General features: G+C 39.5%; 1 protein-coding gene across 1 annotated transcript in view; it reads left to right on the forward strand.

Annotated features, from left to right (window-relative positions):
* LOC126186284 (uncharacterized) overlaps nucleotides 1-21,983 on the forward strand; it is a 283,858-nt gene that overhangs the window by 206,009 nt on the left and 55,866 nt on the right. Inside the window, exon 13 of the mRNA XM_049928197.1 lies at nucleotides 9,087-13,821. Coding sequence (XP_049784154.1) covers nucleotides 9,087-13,821 — 4,735 coding nt within the window. The remainder of the gene's footprint in view (nucleotides 1-9,086; nucleotides 13,822-21,983) is intronic.

The following is a 21,983-nucleotide window of genomic DNA, read 5'->3' on the forward strand; positions in this document are numbered from 1 at the left end:
ATTGTGTTGTTGTGGTGGTCTTCAGTTCAGAGACCGGTTTGATGCAGCTCTCCATGCTGCTCTATCCTGTGCAAGCGTTTTCAACTCCAAATAACCACTGCAACCTACATTCTTCTGGATCTGCTTAGTGTATTCATCTCCTGGTCTCCCTCTAAGATTTTTACCCTCCACGCTTCCTTCCAATACTAAAGTGGTGATCTCTTGATGCCTCAGAATGTGTCCTACCAACCTATCTCTTCTTCTGATCATACAATGTAAGCTTTCACGGCCGGTATTGTCTTCACTTAAAACTTCCGGGCTGATAGGCCGTGGTCGAAGTATAAAACACTCTCCTGACGTTTCGTCTCTGACTGCGGGAGACATCCTCGGAGGTAAAGCGGCACCGCTTTACCTCCGAGGATGTCTCCCGCAGTCGGAGACGAAACGTCAGGAGAGTGTTTTATACTTTGACCACGGCCTATCAGCCTGGAAGTTTTAAGTGATGATCTCTTCTTCTACTCAATTTGTGCCACAAATTCCTCTTCTCCCCAATTCTATTCAGTACCCACTCATTAGTTACGTGATCTGCCCATCTTATCTTCAGCATTCTTCTGTAGCACCACATTTCGAAAGCTTCTATTCTTTTCTTGTCTACACTGTTTATCGTCCATGTTTCACTTCTGTACATGGCTACACTCCATACAAATACTTTCAGAAACGACTTCCTGACACTTAAATCTATACTCGATGTTAACAAATTTCTCTTCTTCAGAAACGCTTTCCTAGCCATTGCCAATCTACATTTTATATCCTCTCTACTTCGACCATCATCAGTTATTTTGCTTCCTAAATAGCAAAACTCCATTACTACTTTAAGTGTCTCATTTCCCAATATAATTCCCTCAGCATCACATGATTTAATTTGTCTAAGTTCCATTATCCTAGTTTTACTTTTGTTGATGATGTTCATCTTATACCCTTCTTTCAAGATACTGCCCATTCCTTTCAGCTGCCCTTCCAGGTCATTTGCTGTCTCTGACAGAATTACAATGTTGTCAGCAAACCTCAAAGTTTGTTAAGAATTATGACTTAAAAGAAACATGAAATTTACCAGCTGTAATTGGTGTCTACTATGTACTCCAGTAGATTTATGTTCATTTCAGTGACATGGATACATCAAAAATTAAATTTAAGGTAACTTTTTGTTCTTTAGTGATTTGTTGTCATGTGTACAGAACTGCAGGGATGATCACCTGTGTTTCATTATATACTGTTTTTGGACAATTCACAAGCTGTTTTATTGATGGTAGTTAATTCGCATGATTGATTTCCACACATATAGTTTCATTTTCAGGCGTGCATTTGGAAGTCCAACTCAGCTGAAACACTGAAGTACATAAAATAATCTAAAATGTATCCACATCAGAAATCAGTAGTGCTGCTGTAAGAATAACACATGCCAGTTCTTTTGTGTACACATTATGAAGGCCAAAATGCAGTTGGGTCACTTTATGTACTTCAAAATTTCAGTTGAAATGGACAGTCACTAGTGCATCCGAAGATGTGTTGTATAATTTCAAAATCAATTGTGTGAATTAAAATTTAGTACCACCTATAACACAACTGAATGGATTATCCAATAACAGTACATTGGGACTTACTTTGCTTTGAGAAAGAGCTGTGGTTTTGTAATCCTGTTGTTTACAGCAGTAAAAGGGATAATGTGAAAGAACATGTAACAGTATCATACTGTCAAATTAATTGGCAAAGAAAAGTAATATCTTGCAAAAATCAAGAGATTCCCATATACCGTAGAATATCAGAGGAATATAGATGTGACAGGAATACACTATAGAGTCACAAATAGAATTAATTAAAATAATGGACTTTCTGTCAGTAAGAAAGGTAAATATACCAAGCACTGTATAGCTTCACAATTACCTTCCCATACCATATGTTCAGTGTGACATGAACACTCATGTGAAATAGGTTATGATCCATTTAAAGTATTTTCTTCATTGCCCTATTTCAACAGACAGATGTTCACTGTGTCAGTCATCAGCAACATTGTCTCAATGCCTTCATTTCCAGCATAACTACTACAAAAGCTTTTTAGTTTATTGATCATTAAGACACAATTTCTACATAGTGAATATTGAAGTCTCAGTGCAGAATTGTCCTTGCCATTGGGATTGATGCAGGGCTTTATTGTTGAACTACTGAACAGCAAGGTTGATCTCTGCATAATGTATCTCGCTGCCCTGCCATTCTGTGGCACACATGCAGTTCATGGACTTCCTGTTGATTTGCATACTGATGCAGATACAAGCATTATTGCAGCAGTTGTATTGACCAGACACTGTTAGTTGCAGAATGACTCTGTTTTGGATGTGCAGAAATGGCTGGTTTGAAAGAGTCGGAAATCTTTGCACTACTAGAATGCATGCTCTGTTAGCATTGTGGTTTGCTCACTTACAACACTAAGTTGTCAATACAAGAAGCTGTTTATTCCACTGAGACCATCATTTGAAACAAAATGTTTTTCTCCACACAAATGATAGATTTAGACAGCTGAGTCACTTTCATATGCGCATATAAATACACTTTTATGTATAACATTGACATATAAATTATGTTCTAATAAAGAATCAAACAATTCATATGTAATAAAGAACCATACTGTGCATAGGAACAATACAAGAGTGCAACAGAATCACAACTGAAGACAGAACTGCTGTGCTACTAGCTTTAAAGGGTGGCCACGAGCACTGTTAGGTTGGCAATATGGACATGACACACAGTGGTGATGATGCTCGTGGTTACAGATGGAGCTGCGCTGTCCAGCGGCTGTCATAGAGCTTCATGCCCTGTGGCAGGCTTTCAAAATCACAGAGCTGGGATACTAGATCCTCCCCCTCTTAAATGGGCACATATGGCTTGAAGCACCTTGGAAAATGCTTTGCCAGGTGAACTTCTGGCACCATTAGTGTCCCGGTACTGCAGCCTACTGACTGGGTGGAGGAACCCAGGGCACCTGGGATCGTGCCGGGATTCGGTGGCATGAGTGACATTGGCTGAGGAGGTGGAGGCTGTGGCAAGACATTCACCCCCATGCTCTTGTCCACAGGAACTGCTGCTGGTGCCCTGGAGTGCAAACTATACTCATGTGGTCATGGGACCAGAGAGGGTGAGCATTCCACGTATGATTGAGCCACCAAAGTCGGTGCAGTTGGGAGGCATGGACGGAGTTGGTTGGTTTGATGGCGTTGCAAACCTCTCAGGTCGTTTGCCCCATAGAAGTGTGCCCACACTGCTACACAAGCCGGTGTGCTGGGCCTGGGGGTTTTCCAGGCCTGTGGTGTTAGGAGATGTAGGAGAGTACATGGATGCTGCCTGTGGAGGAGCACTGCTGGGCTACAGTTGTGGATGGCAGTGCTCCTATATGTGCTCAGGAACACAGTGAGAGCAGCTGTGGTGGTGTGGTTATTCCCACCCATTTTAACATTTGCTGTTTAAGTTTCTATACCATATGCCCTGCTTTGCCATTGGAGGGCGAGGAAATGGCGTTTGTGGCATAGAATTGTTCGAATGCCATCATCATATGCGCAGTTGTCTGACTCAGTAGTTTGGGAAATCCCTTCAATGATGAGAATGTGGATAATCCATTAAGCATGGAGTCAGTTGTGGTGGACACCAAGCTGACTATATATAGGTAGAATGAGCATCCATGACAGTGAGCCACATAGAACCCAGAAAGGCGCCTGCAATGTGCAAGCGAATGTGGTCCCAGCAGTGACTAGGGCTTGATCAGATGGCAGAAGATTGGGACAAAGAAACCTGATACCAGGTGTTAGTAGAACAGCTGTGATTGTGGCCTCCACATCCTTGTTCAGTCTTGGCCAGTAGAAGGTCTGCTCGTAAGGGCATTTATTCATGACAAATCCCAATGCCTGCGATGGATAAGCTGTATAACTTCAGGCCGAAGGACAAATATCTGCCTTAGCATCAAGCAGAACAATGTCTGTGATGACTGACAGATGATGGGAGAGGTGAGCCCAGGCCTGGAGCTCCAGATTAGCGTTCTTTGAAACATATGTGCCCTGCGCCCCCCTCCTCCCGTGGAGTGCACAGCGCATGGTGTGCCATAAGATAGGGTCATGCCATGTCAGCAGCAATTTAAATAGTATAAGGGAAACACTTCCGTGGTCTGTCACCATTCCTTGTTAATGTGGAACAATGAGATCTCCGTTGGTCAAAGGCCAGGTCTGGTCCTGTAGGTAAGTGAGATAGAGCATTCTTATTTGCTTGTTGTACTGTGGGCTTGTATTTAATGGTATAATCGTAGGACCTACGGAAAAGCGCTCAATGTTGGAGACGTTGTGCTGTCCACTTTGTAAGCTGGGAGTGTGGCCCAAAGAGTGCAACCAGTGGTTTTCAGCCTGTAATGAGTGTAAACTTTGCCCTGAATAGGTAAACGTGGAATTTCTTCAACCCAAAGATAATTGCCAAAGCTTCTTTTTCTGTCTAGGAGTAGTTCTTTTGAGTGGGTGTCAGCATCTTTGATGCATAGTCAATAGTATCATCATCATCATCCCTATGTGCCAGCACTGCATGCACTCTGGCTGAGGGTCACCCACAGCCAAAACCAGTGGTCATGAAAGGGGGGGGGGGGGGGGGGCAGCATAAGGCATGGTGCACCAGCTGAGTGAAAGCGTGCTCACATGCTGTCCCCCACCTCTACCGAATGCCTTCCCCTACAGCTAGTCTAGGGATGCATAATATGGGCCCCTTAAGGGAGGAATGCAGAATAATAATTCACCTTCCCCAAAAAAAGCATGCAACTTCTGTGAGTGTAGGCGGCAGGATTGAAGATCAATAACTGCAACATTGCAGTCAGTGGGTTGGATCCCTTCTTTGTTGTTAATGTGTCTGAGGTGGTCCACTTGCTCATGAAAAAAACTGGTAATTGTGTAAGCAGCACTTGAGCCGTTCATCACACAACATAGTAAACAGGGTGCAAATGTTAAGCAGGTTGTCTTGACACAAAGGGCTCATGACAATTATGTTGCCAAGATAGTTTGTACAAGCAGGGATGGACATGGTTAACTGTTTCCAGTATCTCTGGAAGAATGTCAGAGCAGAAGAGATCCCAAAGGACAAACGTTTGTATTTGAAAATAAACATGATGCTTAGCGAGTCATCATCCAGTGGGATTTGCAAATATATGTCGGTGAGATGTACCCTAGAAAAATATTTAACTCTGACAAGCTTTGGAGGAGGTCCTCTGGATATGGTATGGGGTAGGTTTCCACCTGGACGTGGGCATTGATAGTTGATTTAAAATCTCTGCCAGTGAGTTTCTTGACCACCAGCAGGATCGTGGCCCAAGTGCTGGATTTAACAGGTTCAGTCACCTCAGCCTCACAGAGGCAATCGAGTTCCTGCTTTAGGCTGCCCGTAAGGAGACTGGAATGGTTCACGCCCGGCAGAAACGGGGCATGTTGTTGGGACACAGAGAGATATTAAACTGGAAATCTGGGACACACCACAGACCAGATTTGAAGATAAGTGAGAAAGCAGCACAAAGTTCATTGTGTTCCTGCAAGGAAACTGTGTCAGTGACGACATGAACCTCATCAATGATATTGAAACGATGAGAAGTCATCCAGGCCAGAAAATGTTTCTGGATGAGTGACTGTTGACAACAAGCAGCATCATCAACCATGCAGTGTTTAAGTATGTGCCAGTGATTGTGAACTGACACCAGAGGGGAGTCTAATTATCGTAATATGCAACTGACTTATGGGAGGGCAAAGCTAATTTAGGGAAAAATCAGATGAGCATACATTTGGAAATTCATCAAGGAAACATGAGCTCCCATGTGTACTTGGTAACAGATGCCTTGGTATGCAATTGTGAAGCCGATAGGTTGGTAGACCTGAAGTTCATGCACTGTTCCTTGATGGAAATTGGGAATGGGACCCAACTGTTTTAACAGCTTACTGTAGATGGTTTGGCGATGCCCATCTTTCCCACAATGGAAGCAGTGTCCCAGCAAGCTGGACATTCTACAGGTGGGTGTGCTATGAAGCAGCCAGGACAAGACAGAAGATCCCCCTGCCCTTGGCGACGGGGTGTGACTGGCTGTTGAGAGGCCATCAGTACATTGATGAATCACAATGACATAAATAAAAATTATTAATATACCGTAATATTGCGCGCAACTGAGGAGGACAGGACTATAAAAGTTGAAGACACAATGACTCCTTTGGAGAAAAGGCTTACATGCGTTCCGCTCCACCGGGGAGTACAGTGGCAGCTGGTATTTTGCTACTTGCAGTCGAGCTATGATGCACTCATTGCTGCCTGTTCAATTTCAAAAGAATGGACAATTTGTGACATATCATCCAGGCGGATTACACAGATTTAGGGCTGCAATAGGTACTTCTGGATCGGGAGCCAATTGTATCACGTCGTCTTGAATAAAGGTGACTGCATGCAAGGTTTTTTGAGGTGAGATCACACAAGCAAAATCACAATGGCAATTCAAGCCCTGCAAATCAGTCATCTGTGACCGATACAACTGACAATGTTGCTTGCAGTATTGATGAAACTCGAGTTGTGATGTGACATCGTGGAATCACTGCGAATAATAATTTGAAAGCACTGAGTGCATCTCCTTGAAATTGAGTGTGATACGATTTGAGAGGGAAGCTAACTGCTTCAGTAAGAAAAATGTCTCTGTGGAAGCCCAAGAAAGGAAGAGCAACCAGTGGAGAAGGTCATCAAAGACCCAGAATTCTGTGACGTGCTGATTCACCAACTACAAATGTGTCTCAATACTGTCTGGCATTGCTAAAAGGGGGAAAGTTGGTGGGCAGCTGTCCACTGGGAAAGTGATGACTGCCCGTATGGAGTACATACCCTGATTATGTAGTTAATCCTACAAAAGCTGAATGTGCTATTGCTATTGTTGAAAGTGCTGTTGCCATGGCTTCTGCAGGAGCAACTTTTATTGTTGCTGTTCCTAAAGCTACACGAGCTTTGCACCCATGAGATGCCGCTAACCTTTGATCTTGTTGCCAGTTTTAGTGGTTGGAGTCAGACAAGACTGGGAGCGACTGATCAAACCAGAGATCTGACCATCCAGCCAAGGTAGTCAATGACAAGTCGTCGAGTATGAAAGGAGAAAAGATAGGCAGACAGGCACTGGAAATGGCACGGCAGAATAACTAGTCGAAATGAGTATCCAAGAACAAAGTCCTAAGATGTCGTGAATACTAAGACCAAATGAATGATGTGTAATGACAACAATACAAGAGAGCAATGAAATTATGACTGAAGATGGAACTACTGTGCTACTAGACCTAAAGGATAGCCAAGAGCACTGATAGGCGGCAAGATGGGTGTGACTCTGTGGCTGTCAAGCAAAGATGCCAACCCTAACAGATGGGGCAGTGCTATCTAATGGCAGTAATCTAGTTCTGTTGCCTCCAGTGGGCATTCAGAATTGCTGGGGTGTGATACCAGACAAGTGACAAACCAAAGTCTTGTCTTATAATGTAGGGAGCTGTTTAGTTCCTTTAAGTGTGATTGTAGGCAGAGATCTTACTGTTGAGTTCTTGTCCTACGAAATTATGTAACAGGCATATCCGCCCCCCCCCCCCCCCCCTCCTCGATGTCTCTCGGATGTGGCCTGCAGAAGACTTCCCTGTTTTCCAGTGGTTTCTCATTATCATCTTGTGTGTTAGATGCAGTTGCTTACATCTGTCCCTGTCCATGGCTTTTTGGAAGTTCTGAGCTCCTATTACAGCCACGCAATTCTTTCTCCCTCACTTCCTCCCTTCTTCACTCACTCACTCCCCCTCCCCCCCCCCCTCCCCCCATCTGCCCACACACTTTTCCTCCTCTTGGAACATTTGATCATATAACCAAAACAATTCTCTTAATATTCTGAATGCATTTTCTTAACATTCTCAAACTACCAGAGATGTTTTCTTTCTATTGTCTCAATAGTCTCAATTCCACAACCAACACTTTCATTTATTTCTTGATTTCGTATCTGATACCTTGTTGTTACTCCACAGCAGCACCTCCAGTGTTCCATTTCGATTACTTTCATTTTATTTTTGTTTTTGTTTGTAATTACCTATATTTCTACTCCACATGTTCTTGTGCCCTATATAGCATTGCATATTGAGATTTATAGTGTCCTATGGCTTCTGAAAGTCTATAAAAATTAGGTGGGCTTCTGTATTGATGACAAAGTATTTTCTAATCATGTGCTTAAGACAAAACATGTTGTCCATGCATGATCTTCAGCCCCAAACCCATTCCACTCTCATATCTCTTGAATTTGCTTGTCATTGTGCTTTTGAGAACTTTTTCATATGGTATCATCACTATCACCAATGGTTTTATTATTCTCCAGTATTTTACAACAATTGAATGCTGCAGTTAGTAGATGATGTTTGCAGAACTGAGAAAATAAGCTAGTTTTAATTTTTTTACTCTGATATATATGGGTGTGGACTGGAGTGGATATACTGTTTTCACTTGATATTTGACACTCGTGGGCCTCTTTCTGATGAAATAGTGACATGGTTTCTGCACTTTAGGGAAATGAAAATATCACAGTTACAGATGTTTCTGGAAATGAAAATATCACAGTTACAGATGTTTCTTAGAGTGCCTCAGCACAAGAGATGTGGGTGCAGACAGTGTCTATCGTTTGCAATTCTGTCATTTTTTCACTTGCTATTGTTTTAGACATTTGATACTGATTTTTTTTCCATTTGCTGGCACCATTAGCAGCTTCTAATTGATAAATGTAATTTTAACTTATTTAATGTTTCTTGCGGTCTTATAACCGAATGTTATCCCTAGGGTTTTGTTTACTCCCTGTAATCTTCTTTTTTTCTAAAATGTCTAGGGATACAGTAACTGTAGCATTTTTATCTGGAAGATTAAATTGTCAGTAGTCTTTCATATTTTCTGGTATCTCATTAAAATTTCTTTGTAAACTATTATTAATTTTATGTTATATTTTATTTATCTAATTTAAAGTTTATTGATGTAATTGTTCTTTGATTTTTGGACTGTTGCAGAGCACTTATGACTCACCAGTGAACAGACAAAATATGTGTGTGCCTCCACCTGTCTACAACCAGCCTCAGAAATATCAGCCAAATCTTGTACCACATAATGTTGCCCAGTATCCTCCACAGGCTGGAAATCATACTGCTCCATATGTAATGCAGAGTGGACAGCAGGTGCCCAATATCATACAGAGTCCCCAAAATACTCCTCAGTCTCAAACTCAGATGAAAATAAATGTTCAGCAAGCTTTACACTCTCAAAATACAAGCAATCAATCACTAAGCAGGACATCTCCATATCCAAGTTGTAGGGATCCTCGACTCAAAGATAATATTTCTGTGTCATGTGAAAACCCAATTCCAGTTCCCTCAGTTGCCACACAGCATAATACTGCAATAATAGATAACCAGTCCAGTGCTTCTTTGACACAGAAAGTGCTCACACTTCCCCAAAGCCCTCTACCTGGGCAGCCGCCTCTCCCACCTGGACAGCCGCCTCTCCCACCTGGACAGCCGCCTCTCCCACCTGGACAGCCGCCTCTCCCACCTGGACAGCCGCCTCTCCCACCTGGACAGCCTCCCCTCCCACCAAAAGAGATGAAAATAGAACAGCCACCTCTTCCAATATCACCACCACCACCATCTACACCACCTCCCAGCATAAAATCAGAAGTGCAAGAAGAGAACTCAAAGTCATCAACTGCACAACCACAAAAACCCTCACCACTCGTTTCTCACCTTAAGAAACTTCTTCCCAGCAAGAATGAAATAAACCAGGAAGTGGAATCAGTGACAACTATTGCAGGTGCTTTATTGCCAACAGAAAATGAAAATAGTTCCAAATCTGAAGCATTTAGTAATGGTACTGTGACAACCCCAGTGTGCTCTGTAACAGTACATCGTACTAACTCACTTATCAGTACTAAAATTGGAAATATTGCATCATCTCGCCAGCCTCTGGTAACTGATAACCAAGTAACTTCAGAAAATAAATATTTGTCAGCAGTAACTGATTTGCTTGATAAAAATATTTCTGGATTTATATCTTCAGTAATTGAAAAAAGGAATTCCAAATCGTCGCCATTAACTGGTTCAGCACATAGTGACAGCCAAAGAGAAACTACACAAGAACAGAGACCTGAATATCAAAAAAACTTAGATGAATGTATTTGTGGAAAAACTGGTGCTGAGAAAAAGTTATGTCTAAAGTGTTTGTATAAAAAGAGAAAAGGACTAGAACCAGCATCAGTATTCTCAGGTATACCTAAATTATCTCGCTGTATAAAGAGACCTATAGTTGTTAATCTTCTTAACAAAAGGAAGACACAACCTGTGACAGCAATTGTGAAACCAAATGTTCATGAAATACAAACCAGTAGCTCATGTTCAGAACAACCCCACCAACAAGAAAGTGCATCATACTCCAACTCTCCATATAGTGAAACCGGATCCCTCTGGTCTGCACAGTCAGTCCCGGTACTCACAGAGCAGAGAACTGATAAACATTCTGGTGACATCTGTAATGATAAAAGTAATGTAATTGTACAAAAAACACCATGTCCAGGACGTCAGACAAATCTCACAAATGTTGATACACCCAGTAGTCCTAAAAATTCAGATGAATTTTCTGGAATAATAAAGGATGTGGCTATTGATCAGATATCTGTTAGTCATAATATAGGTAGCCCAATTGATAGCCGTGAGGAAATTGTTCCAGAAGGACAAACACACAATTTAGAAACAGAACAACATACCAGGAAACCAGCCAGAAGTGATGAACACACATCTGAAATAAAGGAGAGGATTAAAGACACTGTTGTGTTAAAACAAATGGATGTTAGTCTGGGTAAAGTGAAGTCTAACAGTGTTCAGATGAAAAATGAAAACTCCTTAAAAAATAAATATTTAACTCCTGTAATTACTGGGAATAAATGGAATAAAAAAATTTCTGCTGCACCAAGGTCCTATCGTTCAAAGTCTGCAGATTGTATGCTGGATAGTCTGAAACAATCTGCAAAGGAATATGCAAAAGTCCCTAAAGATGATTTGCTCCAATTGGTTGGAAATAGTTCCTTGATGCATGACGCAGATACGCTGAAAAATAATACTCGATGTCCTACTGAGAAACGTGAAGAGAACCAGAATGAGACTAACACTTTCATTTCATTTACAACAGAGAAGATAGATGAAGAAAAAAATTATACAAAAAAGCCTGTTAGCGAACATCATATTTCTTTATCTGCGAAAGTGGAAGAAAGTGACACCGTGCACAACAGGGAAGTCAGTGCAGCCTCTGCTGACCAAAAATTGGAAGACACTGTACTGATGGCTCGTATACCAAATAACAATGGAAATTTGGATTATGTGAGGCCAACTGATATTTGTTTGTCCGAAACAAAATTGGAGGATGTCACTGAGAGAATCACACAGGACATTTTTGGGTCATCTATCTCTGTCAAGAAAGAATCACTGGAAAGTGATGCTGGTGACGCAGAAGAAAAATCAAGAAGACTTGGAGAAATGTTTACAACCTTGGATTCAACTGGAGGTGTTCATTTAGGAAGTCTATGTTGTATTGAGAAGACCATGTGTCGTTGGAGTGTTGAATCTCTTAATGACAATCCTACATCACCTTGTACCAAACTGAAAACTGAAAAATTAAATACTACAGCAGAGGTATCATCAGATAACAGCTTAAAGTCACAGAATCCATCCAAACACCTAAATAGTAATGTAGCAACCTCTGCTATAAAGATAGAATGCAATTCTAGTGACAGCACAGTGTGCAGTTGGGAAAAAGCTGGAAATACCAACATGCAGAATAAACCTTTTAAAAATGAAAAGTCAGATCCATCAATCGTTACGCAAACTGGAAGACAGTCACTTCAGGTTGTTACTGAGCATTGTAGACAGGACGAGGAAATGTGTATTGCAATAGATTCTGCACCAGTTACACATGGAAATTTGCTTAAGAGACCAACAAGTAAAGATTCATCATGTGTTGAAGATGTAAAAGTTGCCATAACTGCAGTGAGTGAAGATAAAGTTCTTGACAGTCTTGAAAATGTACAGCAGCCAGCAATATCACATACACAAAATAAATCTCAGGCAAAGGATACAGACAGTTTGTTTGATAATGATTCCTCAAAGATTAATACAGACTTGAAAGTTGCACAGTCATTACAGGAAAAGTCATTATGCCACATTGATGAAGTGATGCTAGAAAAACCATTAAAAAAAATTGTGAAAAGCGAAGAAGAGAAAGATGACATAATACAAACATCTTACCTTTCGGAAAGAGCTGTGAATATATCTGTATCAGATTCATCAGACTGTGACATTATAGAACTGCCTACAACCATTGATCTGTGTCTTTCAGATGATGCAGATGATCTGCATGAAGTACCAGTGTCTCCAAAACTGTTGCCCATTGTAGATATCACTAATGAAAAACCAGTAGTTATGAATGATTCTTCAGAATGCATAACAATAGATGGTTCTCCTGAAAAAGAAATTCCTGGAAGTAATGTTGAGAGTATGGATGTAACACCTTCCATATCCAGTGCAACCATAATTGCTTCACAAGAAAATTACATGTCTGTAACAGATTCCATGCTACCGACAGAGCCTATTCCAGAGCTGCTTGATGAGACTCCTTGCCTAAATAGAAACTTGCGTAAATCGTCCATTCAGACAGAAGATAAATCATTATTACAAACGAAGTCAGAAGAAGAAATGAAATTAGAGCACAAGATGTCATCAGATAGATTTGACGTGGATATGAATTTACAGCCCAGATCACCATTAGAAGTAGAGAGCTTTGTCAATAACAGAGGTGAAGTGACACCCACTAAGCCAGATATTTTTAGAAGTTCACCTCCATCCAAACCATTCATTAACGATACCCTCCTGTCACGAATGAAACCTGCTCCCCGAAGTGTAAAGCTGCACCATGCTGCATTACTGCAAGACAGACATGTGCATAACAAGATCTCTGATTTATATCCTGTAAAGAGACAGACTAAGTCTCTACAGAAAATAGAGTGGGAGGAACAAAATGCTACAAGAGACACTGAAACAAAAGATATGCCTTCATTCTCTGAGGAAAATTTTAAGGGAGGCCATTCACAAAATAAAAGAAATTCTTCTGTACTTTCAGGTAATAGTAATAATGAAAATGACTCTTTTACAGTGGTTTCATATGCTGATGTGAGAGGTGAAATTAATGAGCCATCAAATACTCAAGAAGGGTATGGGGAACCATGCTTAAAGAAGCGAAAACAGTCGCCATTAATCAGAAACGATGAGCAGACAGAATCTAATGAGACTGTTGTTTCGATAACATCTCATGCAAAAAATGTACAAAAAAGCACTTTGTCTGTGACAGTCCTTCAACCCATAAGCATTGTGCCTAGTGAGAGCCATGAAGGGACCCTGTCATCTCAAGTGCAGAGACATTCTTCACGCATTTTTAGAAGTCCTAAGAAGAATACTGTTATTTTTGCCAAATATGTAGGTGGTACTGATTTCATGTCAAATGAAGAAGATTGCTCAAATGAAGATATCACATCAACACAAGTTGAGAGAATTGTTAGTAAGTCAGAGAAGACAATCAAGAAGTACCCACATCGGTCACAGATGCCTTCATATGCTCTCACCAGAAGAGTACTAATAAGTAGGCTCAGAAGATGCCCAGTGGTTCTTCAAGCTAATTTCAAGAAAATGGCCAAGTTACTTAGGCAAGGTTTGTAGATTCATTAAGAATATGTCAACTAATTATAATCTCTTTCTACAAGGTTAAAATAATAATATCTGAAGTACTTTACTACAAAAATGAAAATTTCTGAATGAAGATGGACAAGCACAATTGAGGAAATATGATGATTTGCCTGTTGTTGGTGATGTATGGTACATAGAAACATGCAACAGTGCAGAAATGTTACCAGTTTTCAAGCTACCACTTTCTTTTAGTACAAGTACACAATCTCACATACACAACCAACGGACACCCAAACTCGTTCACTCTCAGACAGCTATTGCAAATCTCACCATTGTTACAGATGGGTGCATTTGTTATCTGCTGATTGTGTATGTGAGATTATGTCCTTAGACAAGCAAACTATTGTAACTCAAAAGAGTTAATGCCACCTCTGTGCTGGTCTACTGTTTTGTCTATCAGCTGTCAATCAGCCTCAAGTAGTGGTTTGCTTTCTTCATTTTTGTTTGAGATTTACTGGTTTCTTTTCTTTTCTTTTTTTTTCTTTCATTTTTTTTTCTTTTTCCTCTTCATGCTTCCCTCTATCCTAACACAACAAATTTTGTTTAGCCAAATTTCTGCAACAGTTGTCAAGACATTCATATATGTACAACAGTGATTACCTGCCATTTAACAAAATTATGTTCCGTATGTTGGGCTTTCCATGACTCATGCATGGTTTTCACTATTTGTGAATTTAGGTTTCAAATGCCTAGTCTCTCCAGATAAGGAAACCTATCATAACAACATTTTAAGACTGGGGTTCAGGTAAACTGTTTTCTGTCCAAAAGCTTTCTGTACATAATGTTAGACCTTGTTACATCCAAAATTAGACAGAATTTAATGTTACATTTTTCCTTATAATTATACAGTTTATTAAATCATTTTTAGTAGTTCCCCATAGTCTGTCATTGATGATCCTGTAAGTGCTGCTTGTATTCAGATTTCATATTAACAGGCTTACAGAAACCGAGAACCATGCATGTGACAAAAGTCTTTTATAAGAACATTTTCTGAATGCAGTGTTAGAAACGCAAATTTCTATTGGAACTTGATGTATTGGAATTCAGAATTTTTAGGTCACATGAATTCCCTGCTTCTCACTCATTTTGCTGCAGCACTGTGTATGGTATTGTTTTTCCAAGAATGATGTTAAACACTCATTACTAATGAGAAATGACTATATCATTGTCAGATCATAAGTCGTGTGCTTTTTAGATTGAATGATTTGTACTCAAGATAATTTTGATCATTACATAGGCATGAAACATCCATAGGATAAACAATTAAAAGAAATTGTACAGTTCTGTGAGAAGTGTTTTTGCTAAGAATTGGGTTTATGAGGGACTGAAAGAGACAAAAATCTGTTTATTAATTTTGGTTACATCTTTATCTGGTTATTACTTTTCTTGAAACATATCACAATTGCTAATTTTTTGAAAAACCTCTTCTCCCAGTTTCTTAAATGAGTTGAGATGTAAGTGTTTCTGACTGTTATTTATGGACAAAAGGATGGACTTACACTATTTGGTGATGTTCCTAATTTGTTAGATGGTGTTGAGACTAAGGAATTGAAAGTTTTAAAGTTCTACTCAACAATTACAACTTCTACCTTGATAACTAAGTATAAGTTTTTAACTTGTTATCATGCATATCTTTTGCAATTAGAGCTCCAACCTGATTTGACTCCCTGATACTTTATTACACTGATGGGCCAGAGCATTATGATCACTGCTCACCTCAAGATAGCGATGCGGCTATAGCTAAAACAACTGGTTTTCATTTATACTGGTACTTTTTGTCTTATGCGTAATGTGACAGTTAAAACCGCTTGAAATAACTGTTACAGAAATAACTGATTTTCAGTTTTTTAAATTGCTGTTATTTCCAGCAATAAATGTAAACTTCAACAAGCATTGAAAGATGCTAATGAAGGTGAAGGTGAAGGAGTAGGATGCCTTGATCTGTATGAGATTTAGACTGTGGCAGAAATCAGCGTCAGTGTCTCCCATACAGATGGCGAAGATGAAGGAAATAGGTGCGATGATGGTGAGAGCAAAAGACCATGAGTTGATGACGTTCCTGCATCGTCAGTTTTCAATGATATCAATTTTTCACCTTGAAATTAAGGGTTCAGTTATCATCCCAAGTTTATATCACAGCAATAAAATTATAGGTATGTCAGTCAAATTTACCTTCTCTCCCAAGGGACATTGTGAATGTTTTCTGCTTACGTGTACTGTACATTACTATTTCAGCAATGCTGTACTGACTCTTACATTATGTATTTTTTTGCTAGACTACGTCAGCATTGCTATTTAAATAGCATTGATAGCTTTTCACATTTTCTATAACAACTCAGTATTTCAAAGCAATAGAAATTTCACAAATAAACATACGCATTTGAAAGAAAATTTCATTTAAAAATAAAAAAAATTTAGCATTGCTGCTAAGGCAAATTGATTTATCAGTTTTTTTACCTGGTTTTTAGTAAAAAATGAAAAAATACCTGTCATAACCAAGACCAGTCAAATAACCAGAAAATACCAATTATTCAGAACTAAAATACTGGTATCAATTTTAACTGGTCAAGGTTGAATGCCACCTGATGGTATTGCAGGTACATGTGATAAGGAAAGTATAGAAGTGGAGCATAGGTGACAGGAGAATCATTGTCTCTACAATGATCACAACTGAAGTTAGAAGTGTTTATGAGCACATCATTCGGTGCACATTGTTCAACACATTTGTGCTCTGTAGCACACCATTCCTACAAGTTCTCATGTCACAACATTGTTGATTAAGATTGCAGATTGGAATCAGTTACAACATGCACATTGTTTTAAAATACATTTACACTAGTTGTGAAGGCGTGTGGGGTGAGGGACACGCGATCATAAAGATCGGACTGTGGATCAAAGGATCAAATGATAGATGTTGCCTGATCAGATATACCTCATTTCTTGGTACGCCAGGATGTTGGTCGTGTCCATATTCACTGTCATCCAGGTGAACAGTTGCTTGCAACATGCACCACTCCTCAGACACAGGTTGGTGGGGACATTATTATGCCATCTATAGAACTGGTGGTAATAACTAAAGGCATATGACTACATGAACATAATTTCAGATCACCTGCATCCCTTTGTGCTTCATTTCTTCTCCATCAGCAGTAGCATCTTCAAGCAAGATAACTGTCAGTGTCACAATATCTGAAGCATATTACAGTGGTTCAAGGAGCATGATAGTGAAGTCACGTCAATGTCTTGGCACCAAATTCACCTGATCAGGGACGCTATCGAGAACCAGTTATGCATCCAGAATCCAAGGACCCATAACTTATTTAAACTGCATGACCTGTGCATAGACATCTGATGCCACATAGCTCCAGAAACCTCCTAAGGAATTACCACACAGAACTCCTGCTGTACTGCATTTCTAAAGTGGACCAACATACTATTTAGTAGGGGATAATAATGGCAATGGATTCTTTCACGACGTCAGTGTTGTATAAAACACCTCTGACTTCTTGTCACAGCAGTTCAGGGTAAACCTCCATCGTCTTCATCACAAGCAGATGACTGTCAAAATTGCTGCTGTGCTGGCCCTATATAGCCCAAAGACGGCTTCTGATTGGTCGGTAGTTACGCCATGCTGTCACAGATGGTGTCAGTGTCTGCGTTGGTGCACTACTGCTCCTGCCACAATGCAAACATTGCAACAAATATCTCTGGCTCTCCTCTGCATAGAGAGCTCACTTCCATGCCCTACTAAAATTATATCTGCCATCATGGTAGCAGGTATTTTCACACATTCTTATTTCTACTGCCTCTTTAATTAGAGTTCCAGTACGTGGAAGTCTGGTACAAAACTTTTGTTTCTTCAAACAGTATTTTATATTTGTTTGTAAGGCTGTGCTCAGCAACTGCAGATTTATCCAGTTCTCGATTTTTAATATGCTGTTGATGTTCTGCACTGCGGTCAGAAATGGTGCAGAGGGGCTGACCAATGTAATTGCTTCTGCACTCAGATGGGATGTCGTAAATCGAGAACAAGACTGTCCTTAACAGGGTGTAGTATCTGCTTTATCTTCATAGTACGTCAGAAAATATATCTGATATCTCATCTTCCTGGGACTCTCCCTATTTTGCTGGTTGTAGTGCACAAAAGAGAAGGAATGCAATTGGTGGCTCATGACGTAAATATTCAACATTGTCACATTTCTTTTTCTATGAGAACACTGACTGGATGTCATATGCCCCATAGCTATTCTTTCGGAACACATACTTCAGATGATTAAATTCAGACTGGAAGTGGTCCTCATTGTGAAGTAATGTTTTGGCTCATCAGTATATGTGTTATTTTCATGACTTTACTATATCTTCCATACTGTGATATTCATACAGATATGGTAAATTAGATTCTACATCTAAATCTATACTCTGCAAACCACCAGGAGGTGCATGGCAGTGGCTACGCCCCATTGTACTAGCTATTAGGGTTTCTTCCTGTTCACATATCGAGCACGGGAAGAATGATCGTTTGAATGGCTCTGTGCATGCAGCAGTTATTCTAATCTTGTGCTGAGGATTCCTATGTAAGTGATACATACGGGTTTGCAGTATATTCCTAGAGTCATCATTTAAATCCGTTTCATGAAACTTTTAACAGACTTTCTCGGAATAGTTTACATCTATCTACAAGAGTGTTCCAGTTCAGTCCCTTCAGCATCTCTGTGACACTCTCCCAAAGATCAAACAAACCTGTTACCATTTGTACTGCCCTTCTGTGTTTATGTTCCATATCCCCTGTTCGTACTGTCTGGTACAGGTCCCATACACTGGAGCAATATTTTAGAACTGGTCACTGAAGTGACTTGTAATCAATCTCCTTTGTAGACTGATTGCACTTACCCAGTATCCTACCGGTAAACTGAAGTCTGTAATCTGCTTTACCCATTACTGAACCTGTGTGATACTCCACTCCATATCCCTCCACAGTGTTAAACCCAGGTATTTGCACGAATTAGCCGTGTGCACCAGGGACTCATTGATATAGTCATAGGATAGACTCATTGATATAGTCATAGGATAATACAGTTTTTCGTTTTGTGAAGTGCAAAATTTTACATTTCTGAACATTTAGAGAAAGTTGCCAATCTCTGCACCACACCAAAATCTTATCAAGATCTGACTGAATATTTATGCAACTTCTTTCAGATGTGCATCTTTATGGATAACTGCATCATCTGCAGAAAGCTCGATTTTACTGTTAACATTGTCTGCAAGGTCATTAATATAAAATATGCACAGCAAGAGTCACAACTCACTTCTCTGGGGCATATATGAAGTTACTTCTACATCTGATGATGACTCTCCATCCAAAATAACATGCCGAGTCCACCCTACCAAAAAGTCCTCAATCCAGTCACAAATTTCACCCTGTGCAGTAGTAAATTTGACAATAAGTGTAGGTGTAGTACTGAGTCAGATGCTTTTCAGAAATCAAGTAATACTGTATCTACCTGGTTGCCTTGTCCTAAGCTTTTAGTATAACATGTGAAAAAAATGCGAGCAGCATTTCGCATGACTGATACTTTCAAAATCCATGTTGGTCGGCATTGAGGTGGTCGTTCTGTCAAGATACCTCATTATGTTTGAGCGCAGAATATGTTGTAAGATTCTGCAACAAATTGATGCCAAGGATATTGGATGATAGTTTTGTGGATCACTTCAACTACGGTACCTTTCTTGTAGATTGGCATAACCTGCACCTTTTTCCAAGAACTGGGAACAGTATTTTGTTAAAGAGATCTACGATAAAATATAGTTAAAAGAGGGGTTAACTAAACCACAAATTCAGTATAGGATCTGTCAGGGATTCCATCTGGGCCTGAAGCTTTGTTCAGTTTTAACAATTTCAGCTGTTTCTCAATAAATACTTATTTCATTCATTTTTCCAGTGGTACAAGGATTAAATCAGGGCAGTTCTCCTGGGTTTTCCTTTGTAAAGGAACATTTGAAAATGAAGTTCAGTTTTTGCTTCGCTACCCTCAGTTTCAGTCCTAGTCTTTGGACTTACACTAACTTTTGTGCCACTATCGGCCATTACATAAGACCAGAATTTCTTTAGGTTCTGTGAAAGACCACTTGACAATATTCTGCTACAATAGTCAATGAAGGCGTCATGCATTGCTCTCTTGCCAGCAAAACGTGTTTCTTTCAGCAGCTCTCTATTTATAGCCCTATGCTTTGTTAAATACCTACTGTGCAGTAATATCTGTTTTTGTAGAAGTTTCTTTACAGTGACTGTATACCATGGAGGTTCGCTCCCACTATGAACTGTTCTACTGGGTACGTATCTATCCAGTGCATGGTCAACCATTATTTTAAATGTGAGCCAGATTTCCTCTACAACTCCTGCCCTGTGCTGAAATTGTAAAATTCCTCCACTACTGATTTTTTATCTAGTTTACCAAACATATATACCTTTTTGTGTGTTTTAGTTGTCCTTTGTACTTTGGTAATCATTGTTGCCACAACCACATCATGTTCATGATATCAGTTTCTGTACGGACATCCTCCAAGAGGTCAGGTCTATTTGTTGCCATTAGCTCCAATATATTTCCATCATGAGTGGGATTCTAACTACCTGTTCCTGGTAGTTTTCAGAGAAGGCATTTAGTAAAGTTTCACGGGATTTCTTATGCCCACCACTAACTATTATGACTATTTGGGAAAGATTTCTTATTGAATTGCAGGACTTTTAAAGTTGCAACTGCATTTAATATTATTTAAATTTTTGCATGCTAGTGATGTGGCATTTAGGTGCTGTAATACCTTAAAGCGACATGAATTAATAGTTTTCTCTGCATCATTGATTGATGGTATGCTTTGGGGTTTTTAGCTGAATAGTCAACATTGCTTGGAACCTGAAAGCATGCTACCAGCTATTAGTAATACAAACTGTTTAGCACCATTCCATTGTTCTGTTACTGCAGTATGAACTGATGTCTTATTTTTGACAATTTCATCATAATTTATTGATTTAATTCTATTACGACTCCAGTTACATAACCTACTATATCCAGGCCATAAGCAAAATAAGATTTTCTCCTATCATGCAGTGTAAGCTTTCATGCCTAGTATATAAATCCTTGGTGATTTTTGTTGTGTGGGCATTCGATCTTGGTCTAAGACAACATACTTATCACTTATTTGTAACACTTTTGCTTGAAATTAACTGGTGCAGTTGGGTATCGCAGTCACCATGCTGCATCTCAAGTCACCCAAATGTTCACTGCATGTGATTAATGATTCCTCATCCATGTACAAAGAGAGGCAAAAAGATTGCCCGGCCTGAATAATTTAGAGTGCAAGAACAGAGCATTGTGGTGCCCAAGTTCAGAAGTGCCAGTGTTGACAACTCTAGTAGTCTGTGGAGCTTCAGCTTTGTGCTTGCATTGTCAAATAGCAGCAATATAATATTTAGGAATAGTATATGTTGAGATTCATTACAATTTAACTCATTATATAATTTCTTTTGAAAATCATTATTCGAGCAAGAAACAGGTTTTTTTTTAAAACCTATCGAGATATTTTAAATCTTGATTCACTACAAATTGCGCAGTTGCGGTCTTTTCTAGGTTCTATTTTCTTTCAAGAGATTCTATTTTATCCATTTTATAGTAGTCTAATCTTTAAACAAACAGACAAATGGTCATAATAAAAATATTGAAAATGAATGTATTTATTTTTAATTACTTCAAATGCCAGCTGATGTCTGTACAGTTTTCAGCTGAGAGGAATGTATCAGCTGATAGGCATGTTTTTCTATGTCCTTACATGCAGTTTAAATGAGCAAGTGGATGTGCCTTCCAACATCTGTTGTTTCTGCTTTTAATATTCGTTCTTGAACTACAGTAGGCCTATTTCGCTGTTACACTAGAAAGAAGTTCTTTGATAGGTGTCAGTGTACTGTACTTGTAACTGTAGTGTGTGTCAGATCAGCTCTCACCACAGTCTTTTTTTTTCCCCTATTAGATTATATTTTCTTTGTTTTCTCTTCAGGAAATAACTAATTTTAGTTTTTTGTTGTGCCTTTCTGTGACTCAGCATATCTGCTATATGGGGAGTAGCAGCTATACTTTT

This window comes from Schistocerca cancellata, chromosome 1 (genome assembly GCF_023864275.1).
Source record: "Schistocerca cancellata isolate TAMUIC-IGC-003103 chromosome 1, iqSchCanc2.1, whole genome shotgun sequence".
Taxonomy (NCBI): Eukaryota; Metazoa; Arthropoda; class Insecta; order Orthoptera; family Acrididae; genus Schistocerca; species Schistocerca cancellata.